Genomic DNA, 16,876 nt, shown 5'->3' on the forward strand with positions numbered 1-16,876 from the left:
GACCACACAAGTTAAGATCCAAGACTAAAATCATATATACTGATAGCTAAATATAATTATAATGTGGTATTTAAAAATAGATTGTAAGTTACATGTATCTCTAAAATACTCTTTCACATATATTTTTTAAAAATGTCATATTGCCATACACTACCATGGTAATTCACCATATTTTGTCTATATTCCTATAATAACAATTCATTATCAAAACATATAACAACAACAACAACAACAATAATAATAATAATAACATTAATTTTTTTTAAAGTATAATAAAGAAAGTGGACTCCATCGTGCCAAATGGTAGGGTGCAATATGACGGTGTCACTGTCAGTATTGCAAGTTTGCAATATAATTTTAAAAAAAATCAAATAAAACCACACACGAACGAAAATAGTACAACTTTAATGGGTGAATACATGATAATAGATATGTGTAGCATATTGGTATTACTTATTGACAAGGTAATTAAAGTGACTAGTTGGCTAGGAATCTAAATGCTATGGACTTATAGAGTTATGGATGACTTACAAACTTATATAATATGACTCTCATGGATCATACAGTGTCACCAAAATAAGTCTGGAGAAAAATTGATAATTGATGATCTCAAGTTATTATTTTGATCATGTAGCCGGTCTTTGGTTGAATGTATTGTATTTTAATGTAAACCAACATTAGATCAATAGATTTGATGCTTTACCTAACCTTTTAATATAGATGAATATAAGTTGATTGATTTTGACTTTCTTAATACAAGTTGGACCACCTTGAGTCAAATGAATTGAGCCATTAGACTAATTACGATAGACTAATTTTAATTAGATTTGACATATATTACTCAATAATTCGAAATTTTTAAACTACGAGTTTTTGGAGTTATGATTTAAAATTTCTTAAATTTAATGTGATTTATTACTTTTAAATGAGCTAGCAATGAATGAATCATAAACCAGTCAACCAACGGAAATATGAAATATTGCTGTGTCCATACAATTTATATAGATAAATAAAGCCAAAAATCAATCGGGGATGTAGCTCAAATGGTAGAGCGCTCGCTTTGCATGCGAGAGGCACGGGGTTCGATCCCCCGCATCTCCATTCTTAATGCACTTTCAAAAAAAAAGATTAAGATTTTATTAAAATTGAATTACGCTTTTTTAATACCAAAATTGATCTTCTTTCTTTTATTTGTTTTGAAGTTCAAAAGATCGGTCTTGGAAACCATGCATAGGCATTATATATTCCTTTTTTCAATGCATTATACATCCATTTTTTTAATGCATTACATATTCCTTTTTTAAATACATAACAAACTTTAAAATTTACCTTACATATATACTACAAATTACATATACTATATATAAATTAAATAATTAAATTAGTTTGGAGTAAATGGCCAGTAATATTTGTAGAGAAGAGCGAGATTCATATATATGGAGATCACAATAATTGAAGGATGTAATTTGTTTCAACTCAATGTTCAGCACATCTCTTCACGTGTGTGGGATAATTATTTTTTGACAGACTCCAAACAATATGTGGACTGTAGTCCTATAATCTCCTTTTTATCGATAACATGGAGAACTCATGGCCTTTTACATGGGTTACCGTTGACACCAAATTGAAAAATGTGTTTCATTTGAACTAAAATGCTAAACTAATAGTTATACTACATATTTATGTTTATGGCCCTGTTTGGTAAATAATCAGCCTATCAGCCAATTTTGGCTTATTTGATCACTATTAGTTAGTAAATAATAAGCTTTTTGTAACTCCAAAATGCTAAAATTCAAAAGGCTACTCAAAACAGCCTTTTCAATTAGCTTTTTGAGAAAAGAAATTATACCAAACAGCTATCAGCTAACAGCTAATTTATCGAGTTTTTTCCCATAATGGTCCCTCGACTAGTCCTCATTCTCAATTTTGCATTTCGACTTTCAATTGCACCTAATGTGGTCCCTCGACTTTCAAGAACTCACCCAATTTGGTCATCCGTTACATATTCCGTCAAATCAGTGTTAAAATGAAGGGCGTTTTCGTCCATTTATCTATTGTTAGCCTAATAAACCTTGAGAAATAGTTGAGGGACCATTTTGAGAATAGTCAAGGGACCATTTTGGGAAAAGCTATTTTATTTATTTCATTTTTGTTTATTTTCATTTTTAGACTCTATAAAATTAGAATTTCTATACATTTTTTTTACAAATATAAATAGTTAAAATCATGCAATCCATTCTAAAAATTTTTAACTTTTTTACAGACTTTTTCCCTCTATCTAAATATACAAACTATTCCTATGCAGATTTACAATAAGTTTCGTAAATTTTATAAATACTCATTTTCAAGCACCGATTAAAATAATTCTTAGTCACATCTTTAGTACTAAATATATTACTTTGGATTTCTTTTTATAAATAAGATATAATATTATTAAACTAAAATAATTAAAAATAATGTGCCCACGTCACAAAAGATTTTATGATTGACTTAAAAATTAACTATAAATTTTATTGTTGAATACAAATTGACAATTATTAAACATTATTTATAATAATTATTGTGTCTCGTGTAATATACTAAAATTATTAGGTAGGATTTTTATAATTAAGGTATAATTTAATTAAATCACAATTATTAAAAATAATGTGTCCACATTACAAAATAAATTATACTTGCCTTAATAAAAAAAATAAGAAGAGGCAAACATATAAAAGATGTCATACAATATCTTAAATAATGTAAATTAATATAAAATTTAATAATTACTTCGAAATCAAATACAGAAAATATTGCAAGAAACATTGACGAGATTTTACTTTTCAGCTCACCTGAGAAGTTTACTAGAAAAATTTACCTTTCGGTCCAATATTTTCCCTACATTTTACACTCTTTGGGTGTCTACGCTTGAAAAAAAATATTATTTTCAATGGTAAAAGTAATATTTAATGTGATACATAGTGATTGATTGTCTATGAACATTAAAAAAAATGAAATTTACGGAACTTATTGTAAAACTTCATAGGAATAGTTTGTATATTTAGAGGAAAAGTCTGTAAAGAAAGTTAAAAATTTTGAGGATTTAGAGGAAAAGTCTGTAAAGAAAGTTAAAAATTTTGAGGTTGGATTGCGCGATTTTAACAAGAAAGTTAAAAATTTTGAGGTTGGATTGCGCGATTTTAACTATAAAGTTAAAAATTTTGAGGTTGGATTGCGCGATTTTAACTATTTATATAAAAATTTTGAGGTTGGATTGCGCGATTTTAACTATTTATATTTGTAAGAAAAAATTGGATTGCGCGATTTTAACTATTTATATTTGTAAGAAAAAATGTATAGAAATTCTAAATTATAGAGTCTAAAAAATGGAAATAAACAAAAATGAAATAAATAAAATAGTTTTTCCTAAAATGGTCCCTTGACTATTCTCAAAATGGTCCCTCAACTATTTTCAATGTTTATTAGGCTAACAATAGGTAAATGGACGAAAATACCCTCCATTTTAACACTGATTTGACGGAATATGTAACGGATGACCAAATTGGGTGAGTTTTTGAAAGTCGAGGGACCACATTAGGTGCAATTGAAAGTCGAAATGCAAAATTGAGAATGAGCAATAGTCGAGGGACCATTTTGGAAAAAAACTCTAATTTATCAAATAACTTTCTACAATCAGCCAATGTTATCAACAAATCATACCTTCTAATCCAAACAGCCAACCCAATCAGCTAACATCCATTTACCAAACAGGGCCTATATATTATATGCTCATTAACAACATTTAGCTATTGGGGTAGACCGGTAGTCATTCAACTTATATAATGTATAATATACATATATATTATTTGAGTTACTTCCTGTAAACATGAATGCTTGTCTAAAGGAGCAAATCAAATAAAGCATATATAGATTAGCTAGGTGTAATAATTTAGCTTCATTATTTTATAAGTAACTACGAGTCAAACTTGAATAATTAAATACAAATTTGGGGCCCTTACTGCTCTTACATATAATGTTTTAAAATATTTGGAAGGTTAAGTATTGATTAGTTTCTTAAATAATGTTGGTCTCTTATTGAATAATAATAATAATGATGTAATCCTGGACTCCTGGTTGAAGGAGTTGAACCATAATACTGTTACCTTGGAAATAGATGGTCTAAATTTTTGCAAGAATGTCCTTGGAGCTGCTTCAATTCGGATTTATCTTATGCATATAGTAGTGTTTTGAAGGAACACATGCTTAAATTACCAGCTTAAACTTTTTGATATGAAACACATGCTTCAATTTGGTACCAGAGTTAACTCCATATCAAAAGTCATATGTTTGAATCTCGGGTGAGTATAATCCAGGTTGCTTTGAGTTTTAAATTTTAATAAAGTTTAATTGATTTTCAATAATAATAATAATCAATGAAGTGATGTAATCTGGTTTGAATTTGCTTATTGTCAATCCTAGTTCCATACTTGTATACCATTGATGGAGACATTTTCTCTCCGCAGGTACAATGATTATGTTATAAGAAGAGAGAACCGTTCGAGGATGTAATATATGCTCATATATGGTATTCTATATCATCATATGCCATTTATTCTTATTACCCTCAACTACTTTCACTATTCATACTATATTACATAATGCAACGTCACGTGAGAGAAATCCTATGTAGTAATGTAAGCTATATTTGGTCAGGCTATGTTAAATTCTACAACCAACTCATAATTTCACCCAAAAAAAAAAAATTCTTTAGAGAGATAGGAGAAAGTGAGAAATCTGAATACCCCAAAAAGAAGGCATGTCCTTAGTGTAGCATCCACACCAAAAGTTCTTTCACGAGTTTTGAGAATATTAAAACTAATATGAAAGAGAGAGAAGGTAAGAGAGAAGAAAAAATTTCATCTGCTAGTTTTTTTTTTTTTTTTTTTTTTTAGAACCATCTGCTAGTTTTTAGAACAGTAAAAATGTATTGAAAACAGTGAAAGTACAACTCTCTCTCTTGTATTGAAAACAGTGAAATTACAACTCTCACTTATTTCTTGTCCAACTCTCTCTCTTATATGCTACATTAAAAACTGTGCAAAATATGAACTGATATTGATACTCTTATGAGTGGTTGAGAGGTGAATTTGTATTGAAAATTTCCATCGTTATCCATATATGCCTATGTTATACTTGGGGATCCAATCTAATCTAATTCAATCCATGTGAATGACAGGTTGAATGCCCATTTTAAATAAATTATGATACAAGAATTCAAGTATATATTCAAAAATCAAATCAAAAATAAATTTTCAAATATTTCATCTATCTAAAACGTTAACAAATTCAAATATCCAATTATATATCCCATTTTTAAAATTACAATTCCTCAATTCAACAATTCAAACAAATTTAAATTATAAATCTTCATTCATTTTATTTGCAAGTAATCTATCCCAACTTTTGACAATGAATAAGAGTAGTATTTGTGTTATATATGTAACATTTCCCATCAAGACATGCATATAATTAGTGGTGCAAGTAGTTATTATGAATTTTGAGTAGTGACATTAAGTTTGTAACAAAAGCAAGGTTTCGATCGGTTACATACCCTATAATGATAACACATATGCTATATAAATATTTGGTCCTTTCGTTGCTTAAGTTATTGCATGTATACCATCTACTTGAGATTGAGTGAGAAATAATATCTCTATTGCAGTTCTACACGAGCTAATATAAGGATTACAGTGATTCAAAATGTAATTATGGCTACTGGAGATTACTTGATTCTATAAATATTTCAGCTAAAATTAGATATTAAGGTGCTTTTACATTGCAATACATATTTGTAATTTGTATATTTCTAATTAACAAGTGAATTTGACTCTATTACAATGCAGTATCTTTTCATAACTACTTTCTCAAAGTATTGAAACACAAGAACTTGCCTCCACTGAGGCTCGAACCCACCACCTCCCGTATAAAGGGAAGGGTTTAAGCCATTGGACCAGTTTTAAGAAGTCAAATCCACATCTAAATTCACTTTTGGTAAATTTTCATCATTAATTAAGTAGATTCAATTCACATCTAATCATTCGCTTTTGACATATGCAATGTTGAGGATAAATGGTCAGACTATTGATTTGGTAACCACAAATTTAGATTTTAACTTTTAATCAAAGTGACCAATTGATTTTTTTTAGTTTGAGTTGATCATCTAACAACATTAAAAATGGTGGGACAACCTCAACTAAATTGGTCAGATTATTGGCTTAGTAACTACAAAATCTAAGTTTAACTTTTAATAAAAATAACCTATTAACCTTCTTAGTTTGAGGCGATCGCCCAACAAAATTAAAAATACCAAGTAAATGGAACATGGTTTTCAATTTGCAAGATATGTTTAATTTCCTCCCGTTGATAAATATTATGGAGTATCTTAATTAATAAGCTTGCGGTAGATTACTATCCCCACCAACTTCTCTTTTATATATATATATATATATATATATATATATATATATATATATCATTCTTATACTGAAAACCCTAATCTGATCGATTTGTTGAGCCAAATATATATATTTATATATATATATATTCTTGGCCAATTATACCGAGACAAAAATTCCTACGTACCATGAATACTAAATTAAAGAACCTAGAATACATACATGCTTTTTGCATGAAAACATAATATCAAAACACTAACCGTATGAAACTTGAAACTGAATACATGCATGCAGACCCATACCCCAGTAAAACCAGACGTGTAGATGAAAGGTTAGGAGTTTTAGGTCACTCACTACCGTCTAAAAGTCTCACCCTTCATCTCTGTTAGTTTAGCATTTTCAATATATTCACCATTAATTAAAGTACTTATCCAAGAATTTAAACCCAATAATATATATAATATTATCCACTTTATATTATACTTCCATCTTGTAATATAATGCATGTATAGGATAGTACCAGATATTTAATCTCCGGCGAGACACAGAGAGAGAGAGAGAGAAATAGCGTACCGTTTTATGATCGGAGACGGGGGCATAATGGAGGAGTCAAGCGTTGAAGCTTCTGAGGTAACGCTAGGCCAGCTATTGAAGTATGCCGGCGATGCCGAGAAGGAGGTTACCGGAGAAGAGACTGCGGCGGCTATTCCGGCCAACGATCAAGTCGTTGAAGTGAACGGTTCTGGCATGGAGGAACGTTCTCTTCCTTTCGTCCTCTCCTTCAACAACCTTACCTACAGTGTGAAATCCCGGCGCAGATTGAAGCTCCGGTGGGGTATTATTCCATGCTGGAACAAAGTCAGCGTCTCCGCAACCCCTGCGGCGGCGGCGGGGAAAAAGTTGCTCCTCAATGATATCTCAGGGGAGGCGCGTGAAGGAGAAATCTTAGCTGTTCTCGGCGCGTCGGGATCCGGAAAATCCACTCTCATAGACGCGCTGGCGTGCAGGATTTCTAAGGAGAGCTTGAAAGGAGCAATCACGCTCAACGGGGAGCCGTTGGACTTCCGGCTACTGAAAGTGATATCAGCTTACGTCATGCAAGACGATCTTCTGTATCCGATGCTCACTGTCGAAGAGACGCTCATGTTCGCGGCGGAGTTCCGCCTCCCGCGGACTCTCACGAATTCGAAGAAGAAGATGAGAGTGGAAGCGTTGATTGATCAACTAGGTCTCCGTAACGCCGCGGGGACGATCATCGGCGACGAAGGCCACCGCGGAGTCTCCGGCGGAGAGAGGCGGCGCGTCTCGATCGGAATCGATATCATTCACGATCCGATCATTCTGTTCCTCGACGAGCCGACTTCCGGCCTCGATTCCACCAGCGCTTTCAATGTAGTCAAGGTTTTACAGCGAATTGCTGAGAGCGGAAGCATTGTTATCCTGTCGATTCACCAGCCGAGTTCTCGGATCGTCGGATTACTCAACCGCCTGATTTTCCTCTCCCGTGGAGAAACGGTTTACAGCGGATCTCCGGTCAATTTGCACCAATTCCTCTCAGATTTCGGGCATCAAGTTCCAGAAAGCGAAAACCGGGTCGAATTCGCTCTAGACCTAATCCGCGAACTCGAAGGTTCACCGGAAGGGACGAAAAGCCTGGTCGAGTTCAGCCGGAGATGGAGCGATGGCCGGAACTCCGAACCGGCGGTTCACAGTTTGTCATTGAAAGAAGCTATCAATGCCAGCGTTTCTCAAGGGAAGCTAGTATCCGGTGCTACAAACGACGCTAATAATCCGGTTTCATCAGTGCCGGCATATGCTAATTCACTCTGGACAGAAATGGCGGTTTTATCAAAACGGTCCTTCAGAAATCTGCGGCGAATGCCGGAGATCATAGGCTTCAGACTCGGAATAGTTTCGATTACCGGTTTCATCTTAGCCACAATGTTCTGGCGGCTCGACAATTCCCCTAAAGGAATCCAGGAAAGGCTAGGGTTTTTCGCGTTCGCAATGTCAACCACTTTCTACACCTGCGCCGATACATTACCGGTGTTCATCCAGGAAAGGTATATTTTCCTCCGTGAAACAGCTCACAACGCGTACCGGAGATCATCTTATTGCCTCTCCCACGCTCTGGTATCCATCCCGATGCTTATTATCCTCGCGTTCGTATTCTCCGCCACCACATTCTGGGCGGCAGGGCTCGGCGGCGGAGCCTCCGGCTTCTTCTTCTACTACGCCATCATCCTGGCCTCATTCTGGGCCGGAAATTCATTCGTCACATTCCTCTCCAGCGTCGTCCCATACATCATGCTCGCATACATCCTCGTCGTCGCAATTCTCGCCTATTTCCTCCTCTTCAGCGGATTCTTCATGAACCGCGGCCGGATCCCGCTCTACTGGATCTGGTTCCACTACATTTCTCTGATCAAATACCCCTACGAAGCCGTCCTGCAAAATGAATTTGAGGATCCGACCAAATGCTTCGTCCGAGGAGCGCAGATGTTCGACGAAACGCCGCTCAGCGCCGTGCCGAACGCTTTGAAGGAGAAGCTCCTGGCCGCTTTGGGCGACACCTTGAAGATGAGGATCACGAGCTCCACGTGCGTGACCACCGGCGCCGACATTCTGGCCCTGCAAGGAGTCACCGACTTAAGCAAATGGAACTGCTTGTGGATCACCGTTGCATGGGGTTTCTTCTTTAGGATTTTGTTTTACTTCTCGTTGTTGCTGGGAAGCAGGAATAAGAGGCGGTAAAATATATGTGAGAACCAGGATGCTGTTTGGCGGCGGAGATTATAGTTTCTTGCTTAAGTTATTATAAATATATACATATACTTAACTACTTTTTAATGTGATGTACTTTTTGGATAATTGATTTTGGTGATATAATATATGATGCAATATGAAATGTATAATATAATCAAATTAAATAAATCATTTGTTTTTGTCATCTATATTTAAATGTACAACATTTTTGCTAGCTTGACATGAAAATAAACTTTAGAATTTGAATTGGGAAGGGACCGCGCAAACGTAGGCCCCCGCAGCCACAAATTATGACGTAGGCTCCGCTACTTGAGCAGACCTTAAACTAGTGCCCTTTCACTCCCACAAATTATGACGTAGGCTCCGCTACTTGAGCAGACCCTCCCACAAATTATGACGTAGGCTCCGCTACTTGAGCAGACCTTAAACTAGTGCCCTTTCACTCCTCCGCTACTTGAGCAGACCTTAAACTAGTGCCCTTTCACTCCCACAAATTATGACGTAGGCTCCGCTACTTGAGCAGACCTTAAACTAGTGCCCTTTCACTCCCACAAATTATGACGTAGGCTCCGCTACTTGAGCAGACCCTCCCACAAATTATGACGTAGGCTCCGCTACTTGAGCAGACCTTAAACTAGTGCCCTTTCACTCCTCCGCTACTTGAGCAGACCTTAAACTAGTGCCCTTTCACTCCCACAAATCATGACGTAGGCTCCGCTACTTGAGTAGACCTTAAACTAGTGCCCTTTCAAAGTGCAATGAAAGTCACTGATCTAGGCCATAGGTTTTTATGATCACCCATAGACCCCGTCCAGGTAAGTATGTCTTCTCGTATTCCTTGCCAATATTTATATGGAAAGCTTCATTCTATTGCAGGTATGCTTTCGATGTGGGATGCAGTCCCATAGCACTCTCATTGTTTAATTACAAGGGAAACAGTTCAATGCAAGAAAATTTGTGTAGCATTATCTGTAATATAACTGTTGAATCTCTATCTGTGCATATACAAGACATGATTTTGAACTGTGCAAAGGCACAGGATGCAAATGGGTAGCAAAAAATGTATTGCTTATTGGAGAGGATGTTAAAACGGATAGTCCTAATCAATATATAGAGTAATTTTTTTAGAATAGTATTAAGCATCAATGATCATCACAATCCGTTGTTTGAAGTGGTTGGAATCAAGATTGGGTTAATATATAAGAAGCCACTGAATCAAGAAACCTTAAAAAATTGATTTAGAATTAGAAGGGGTATGACGTAGGCTCAACATCATGAATTGACCTCACAATTTGGTGTTTGAAACCTCATTAGAATCAAGCTTGACTTAGTAACTCACAATCTAGTGTTTGAAACCTCATTAGAATCAATCTTGACTTAGTAAGAAGCCACTAAATGAAGAAACCTTATAAACTGAATAGGAAGGGGCTGTGCGAACGCAAGCCCCCGCTGCAACAAATTATAACGTAGAACTCCACTACATGAGCAGATCTTAGACCGGTGCCCTTTCAAAGTGCAATGAAAGTCACTGATCTAGGCCATGGGTCTTCATGATCACCCATACACCCCGTCAAGGTAAGTATGTCTGCTCGTATTCCTTGCCAATATTTATATGGAAGGCTTTATTCTATTGCAGGTAAGCTTTCGATGTGGGATGCAGTCCCATAGCACTCTCATTGTTTAACTACAAGGGAAACAGTTCATTTTCAATTCTTAGATTCTTGACAGTCGATTCAAGAAAATTTGTGTAGCATTATCTGTAATATAACTGTTGAATCTCTATCTCTCCATACAAGACATGATTTGAACTGTGCAAAGGGCAAAGGCACAGGATGCAAATGGGTAGCAAAAAATATATTGCTTATTGGAGAGCGTGTAAAAGTGATAGTCCTAACTCCTAATCAACATATAGAGTATTTTTTAGAATAATATTAAGCATCAATCATCATCACAATCCGGTGTTTGAAGTGGTTGGAATCGAGATTGGCTTAATAAATAAGAACGCACTGAATCAAGAAACCTTAAAAAAAAAATTGATTTAGAAGGGCAAGCCCCACTGTAACAAATTATGACGTAGGCTCCCAACATCATGAAATGACCTCACAATCCAATGGTTGAAACCTGATTAGAATCAAACTTAGCTTAGTAAGAAATCCACTGAATGAAGAAATCTTAAAAAATAAATTTGGAAGGGGCTGCGCGAACGCAAGCCCACGCGACAACAAATTATGACGTAGACTCCACTACATGAGCGGATCTTAGACCAGTGCCCTTTCAAAGTGCAATGAAAGTCATTGATCTAGGCCATGGGCCATCATGAACACCCATAGACCCCGTCCAGGTAAGTATGTTTACTCATATTCTTTGGCAATATTTATATGGCAAGTTTTATTCTATTGCAGGTAAGCTTTCGATGTGGGATGTAGTCAATTAGCACTCCAACTGTTAAAAGAGCAAGGGGGGCAATTAATCTTCATACACATTCTTTACTACGGTAAAAATGGTAGCTTGGTCACATTCATATATGTATCCTGCAGACCTGCAAGGGCATTAAGCTTGCTGCAAATTCAAGAATATTAAGCATTATAATATATAAGACCATCCAAACCCCTTTAGAAAAGACTAAACCAAGAAATTTGAGAAATTGATTTGGAAGGGGCCGCGCAAACGCAGGCCACCACTGCCACAAATTATGACGTAGGCTCCACTACATGAGCGGACCTTAAACCGATACCCTTTCAAGGTGCAATGATCACCCATTGACCCCGTCCAGGTAAGTATGTTTAGTCATATTCCATGGCAGTATTTGTATGGCAAGCTTCAATGTATTGCAGGTAATCTTCCGATGTGGGATGAAGCTAAGTCCCGTAGTACTCTCAATGGTAAAACAGCAAAGGATGCAATTCATTTTCTTAGAGATTCTTGACAGTCAATCTCTTGATCTGTGCGCATTGGGATAAAAAGTGAAGGACATGATTTCAAAGTGCCTATAAGACTAGTGTACTATTAGAGCAAGGCCAACATGGACATTTTTTAAGGTCTTTTTTTTTTAGTTTACGGAAAAATGGTTTTTTTTTCTTGTCTGCATTGGGTGGCCGCCAACTGGTTTTAGGATGGGCAGCAACTAACTTTTCTTAAATAAAAAAAAATCCACTTAAAATTAATCTAATGAAATGATTTGGAGGGGTTGCGAGCAGTCAATATAAATAATGAGTCTTTGTGATCAACTAAAAATACCCTTAAAATTAATTAATCTTATAAATTGATTTGGAGGGGACCGCGCGAACGCTAGCTCCCACTGCCACAAATTATGACGTAGGCTCCGCTACTTGAGCAGACCTTAAACCGGTAACCTTTCAAAGTGCAATGAAAGTTACCAATCTAGACCATGAGTCTTCGTGATCACCCATTGACCCCATCCAGGTAAGTATGTCTCCTCATATTACATGTCAATATTTATATGACAAGCTTTATTGTATTGCAGGTAAGCTTTCAATGTGGGATGTATTCATTTAGCACTCTCATCCTTAAAAATTGAAAAAAGGGTAGCAGTTCATATATTCACATGATGTATATTCTCGTTTAAGCTTTCTACAAAATATAGGCAGATTGAGAATTGTGCAAAGGCATTTGAATCGCAAAAAAATTACTAGGCATTTTATTAACAGGAATTGGGAATCCATTCTTCAGCTTGCATAGTGAATGTATAGAGTAGTGATGAACATGCATGACGCCTGCAAATTTAAAGAACATGCTGCCTCTCTTGCAATATGTTTCTCACAGTGCAGATAGTTGGCTATATATGATGTATGTTTAATGTTTGCATATACTATATAAGGCTGTGTTTGGAATCAAGCATTGCTTACCAGAGACTAACCCAAGAAATTTTATAAAATAATTTGGAGGGGGCTGCACGAACGCTAGCCCCCACTACCTTAAACCGGTAACCTTTCAAAGTGCAATGAAAGTTACCAATCTAGACCATGAGTCTTCGTGATCACCCATAGACCCCATCCAGGTAAGTATGTCTACTCATATTCCATGTCAGTATTTATATGCCAAGCTTTATTGTATTGCAGGTAAGCTTTCGATGTGGGATGTATTCCCTTAGCACTGTTATCCTTAAAAGAACAAAGGGAAGCAGTTCACATATTCACTTAGCACTGTTATCCTTGCGATGTGTATATTCTCGTGTATGCTTCCAGCGAAATATAAGGCAGATTTTGAATTGTGCAAAGGCATTTGAATTGCAAAGAAGTTACTTGGTAATTTATTAACAGGAATTGGGAATCCATTCTTCGGCTTGTATACAGTGGCGGAGCCAAAAAAATTTCATAGTGGGGGCGAAACATAAAAGATGTAGTTTAAAAAATAAAAAATAAAATAATTCAAATAAAAAACACACTATAAATTACACATCTCATTATTAATTTTTTGCTCTCAAGATTCAAACCCTCACCCTTTCCAAGTAAAAACGCACACCAACCAACTAATCAATTGTTTATTTATATATGTTTTCGTATACTTATAACTAAAAATATACTATATAGACTATATATGGAGCAGGGGTGGGGTGAGTGGAGACAACTGCCGCATAGTGAATGTAGTGATGAGCATGCATGACGCATGCAGTGCATAGTGAATGTAGTGATGAGCATGCATGACGCCTGCAAATTTAAATAACATATATGATGCCTTTCTTACTTTATTTTTATTTTTTGTAGTATTGAATTCTATTACAATGTAGTATCTGTCTATACATACTTTCTCACTCCGATCATAATAGCATATTGGCTTATTTTTTGAATGTTTAGCAATTTTTTTTTCTATGTGGAGGAGAAATGAGAGAAAAGAGGAGTTCGGAAAAAAAAAAATTTGTGGAAGTTTTCTTTTTTTAAAAAAGGAAATCTATAGTCAATTGGCGACCACTTTTTTTTCTTCTTTTATCTCTTTTTTTTTCTTCTTTTATCTCTCTTGTTGCTAGCCTGACAAAAACTTTTAAAAAAAATTGCTTTGAAAGGGAAAAGGGATGAATTCTTTTCACCCACAGTAGTTTGCTCTTCTAATGCCAGTTACTAGTAATCCCATTTTCTTTGTTTGATCTATATTGATATTTTCTTTGAATGTTTAGCAATTTTTTTTCTACGTCACACGCAACCATGAATCAATCTTACACAAGACTTACTGTTAAATAGCTTCACAATCAAGCATAAGACTTGAAACTTTTAAATCAACAAAGGCTGAAATATAAATAGTCAAAACTAGAACAATATTCCATCAAGCCAGACAAAAGCAGACTATAGAAAACAAAATTTGTAAATTCATAGTTCTAACCAACATATTTGATTTGAAGCTCAAAATGACATAACAGTAGGTATTATCCTACACTTTAATAGCATACTTCCTCAATGGGAAGTACATTTCTTTCTTCTTCTGTCTCTCTGTCTTCAATGAGGCCTGTACAAACAAGACAAACGATTAGCCTATGGTGTCCAGTGAAAGCACAGCTAAAAAATAAGAATGATAGCTTCAATACAGCTATACTCAATAATTGACATAGAACAAAGTTGGAGAAATAATCAGATCAACCAATTCATAAAGAAAGAAATGAGCATTCAACTGCAGATCGAGGGTAACTGGTTCGAACCCAGTTGGGCCCTTAACAACATTTAACATTTGGGGGCAACCTAGCCACCGTTAACTTGGTAACCACAAGGTTACAAGTTCGTCTCCCAGCAAGAGATGTCTAATGACCTTCTTTGTTTGAGCCGATTAACTATGGAAAACCTAGGGTGGTTTAAAATTTAACCCATTTTGAAAGACAGAAAGAAATCAAACAAAGCCATGGATGCTGCTTTATGTTAATGTAGAATAATCATTTCCAGGACTTCCTAAATGAAAAAGATGAGCTTCCAAAATCAATGCAACTGATTAAGAATCCAAGGCTATCAAGTTAGAATTACCTGGTGCTTGGTAAGACGCCGGCGGATGGCTCTGGTCTTCTTCGGGCGGAGATCAAGAGGCAAATACTTCTTATTTTTGTATGCTTCTCTTAGCACAGCCTTCTGCTTCTGAGATATCACAGTCAACACCTGTGCAATCGACAACCGGACAACCTTGCTGCAACAACAAAAAGACCACCCATAAACCCCAAATTCTAACTATATAGTGATAAATTTATAGTGAACTCAAAGAATTAAGAAGACCCCTGACAGATTATGAATGATAAATCAATATGTCTCACTCCTATATGGTTAAGATAACTCCATTACCAAAATTAAGTGACTACAAGTACAGCCCTTAAATTATATTATGACAATTAAAACATAAATACAGCAACTCCTACATCAATGTTTAGTCATAGTCCAAATGATGCACTCAATTCAACTGATTCTCACTTCCATATTCATTTGAAAAACTTCCATTTTACAATGCCAACAAAGGATGCTATAAAAATGCCTTTATCATTAAAAAATCCAGGATATACAAATGGATCAAAGACACCACTACCACCACATTCTCTGCAAGATGCAGAAAATGCAACCATATCCATTTTCATTTTCCACAACTCTTAACTAGTTCACATCCAACCAATTTCATTGCCATTCAGAAATGCTTCACATGAGTAATCCAAATCTCACAAATTAAAAAAAATAAAAATAAAAATAAAAACCAATTTAGCTCAAACAAGTCAAAACATAATAGATATAAGCTATAGAGAAAAGCAAACCCAACATCATATATAACCGTTCACAGTGCATTTCTACAATCAAGCATCAGCAAACACAATTATACAGAGAGTGAGAGAGAGCAGACAAACATCTTCGAAAGTTTGTTGGGGGCACCGCCGGTGACTTTGGCGACACGGAGGAGGGCAAGCTCGGCCTTGAGATCCTTCAACTGAGCCAGAAGCTCCGTTTTACTCTTGTTCCTCAGCTCGTGAACCTTGATTCTAGCTGCATATTAGCCACAAAATCCCAAAAAATGAAAACAAAAGTCAGACCTACAAACCATTTCCTCAAATGCTAACATCTTGAATCAAGATAACATTGCGAGTAAAGTTCCAGATTACGCACCCATTGGTGCCCTTCGGATAGGTACTGCAGATGCCGCTCTTCTTCCGCTGAAACCCTAATTCATACGGGGGTTCATTAGGGCTTTTATAAGCCGAAATTTGATTTTTATTTCGTGCTGCTATTTTGGGTCAAGAAATTCTTAGGCCTGTTTTATCTCTGAAGACTATTAATGGTCAAACTTATTGGGCTCAATGTATTTTAGAAGAATTTCGTTCATTACTATTAACTTATTAAGATAAATCATCAAAGCCCATTCTTATTGGGCCCAACTTATTTCATTACAATCATTAGGTCCACACACGGTCAAACAACACATAAATTACATTATTCTAACTAATAAAATACATTATTCTAATACATAAAATACAGTATTCAAACTCATAAAGTATAGCTCCGAGCTTATAACTTTTCAGTTTTTAGCTTTCAGCTACCTTTTCAATTAAGTTTGCCAAACATAGCCATAGAATCAGACTAGCTAGAAGAATTTTTTTTTCCCTCTTAATTATAGTGGTATTTCTAAATGAAATTTAGGGTGTGTTTGGTTGGGGGGTTTAAGCATAAGGTATGGGTATCAAAGTGATTGTTAGTGTTTGGTTGATA

The 16,876-nt window shown here is 35.6% G+C and overlaps 2 protein-coding genes, 5 non-coding genes and 3 pseudogenes across 7 annotated transcripts; 2 read left to right on the forward strand and 8 right to left on the reverse strand.

Moving 5' to 3' along the window:
• Window positions 1–1,028: 1,028 nt before the first annotated feature.
• Window positions 1,029–1,101, forward strand: TRNAA-UGC. Its single transcript has one exon. It is a non-coding gene; the product is annotated as a tRNA-Ala (tRNA).
• Window positions 1,102–6,991: 5,890 nt separating this feature from the next.
• On the forward strand, window positions 6,992–9,188 carry LOC116000422 (ABC transporter G family member 6-like). Its single transcript, XM_031240505.1, has one exon. It carries the CDS (start codon window positions 7,014–7,016, stop codon window positions 9,186–9,188), a length of 2,175 nt encoding a protein of 724 aa, XP_031096365.1. The 5' UTR covers window positions 6,992–7,013.
• Window positions 9,189–9,450: 262 nt separating this feature from the next.
• On the reverse strand, window positions 9,451–9,595 carry LOC116000545 (annotated as a pseudogene).
• Window positions 9,596–9,862: 267 nt separating this feature from the next.
• Window positions 9,863–10,023, reverse strand: LOC116000588. Its single transcript, XR_004094162.1, has one exon. It is a non-coding gene; the product is annotated as a U1 spliceosomal RNA (small nuclear RNA).
• A 598-nt stretch (window positions 10,024–10,621) lies between these two features.
• LOC116000577 lies at window positions 10,622–10,783 on the reverse strand. Its single transcript, XR_004094151.1, has one exon. It is a non-coding gene; the product is annotated as a U1 spliceosomal RNA (small nuclear RNA).
• Window positions 10,784–11,388: 605 nt separating this feature from the next.
• LOC116000565 lies at window positions 11,389–11,549 on the reverse strand. The gene has a single exon (XR_004094140.1). It is a non-coding gene; the product is annotated as a U1 spliceosomal RNA (small nuclear RNA).
• A 303-nt stretch (window positions 11,550–11,852) lies between these two features.
• LOC116000538 lies at window positions 11,853–11,981 on the reverse strand (annotated as a pseudogene).
• A 489-nt stretch (window positions 11,982–12,470) lies between these two features.
• Window positions 12,471–12,631, reverse strand: LOC116000553. Its single transcript, XR_004094130.1, has one exon. It is a non-coding gene; the product is annotated as a U1 spliceosomal RNA (small nuclear RNA).
• Window positions 12,632–13,102: 471 nt separating this feature from the next.
• Window positions 13,103–13,226, reverse strand: LOC116000544 (annotated as a pseudogene).
• Window positions 13,227–14,392: 1,166 nt separating this feature from the next.
• On the reverse strand, window positions 14,393–16,384 carry LOC115998373 (60S ribosomal protein L35). Its single transcript, XM_031237936.1, has 4 exons — window positions 16,277–16,384; window positions 16,021–16,156; window positions 15,164–15,320; window positions 14,393–14,657 (listed from the first exon to the last, which is right to left on the reverse strand). Exons 1-4 carry the CDS (start codon window positions 16,278–16,280, stop codon window positions 14,583–14,585), a joined length of 372 nt encoding a protein of 123 aa, XP_031093796.1. The 5' UTR covers window positions 16,281–16,384; the 3' UTR covers window positions 14,393–14,582.
• Window positions 16,385–16,876: the final 492 nt, after the last annotated feature.

Source organism: Ipomoea triloba, chromosome 12 (genome assembly GCF_003576645.1).
Source record: "Ipomoea triloba cultivar NCNSP0323 chromosome 12, ASM357664v1".
NCBI classification, from domain to species: Eukaryota; Viridiplantae; Streptophyta; class Magnoliopsida; order Solanales; family Convolvulaceae; genus Ipomoea; species Ipomoea triloba.

Bases quoted from the DNA above. Each gene is read 5' to 3' on its own strand.
- LOC116000422 (XM_031240505.1), top strand. From the start codon at position 7,014: ATGATCGGAGACGGGGGCATAATGGAGGAGTCAAGCGTTGAAGCTTCT.
- LOC115998373 (XM_031237936.1), bottom strand. The intron at 15,321-16,020 runs GTTTGTCTGCTC...TTGTTGTTGCAG, and splicing joins CCCAACAAACTTTCGAAGAT to CAAGGTTGTCCGGTTGTCGA. The intron at 14,658-15,163 runs GTAATTCTAACT...TTGTTTGTACAG, and splicing joins GGCGTCTTACCAAGCACCAG to GCCTCATTGAAGACAGAGAG.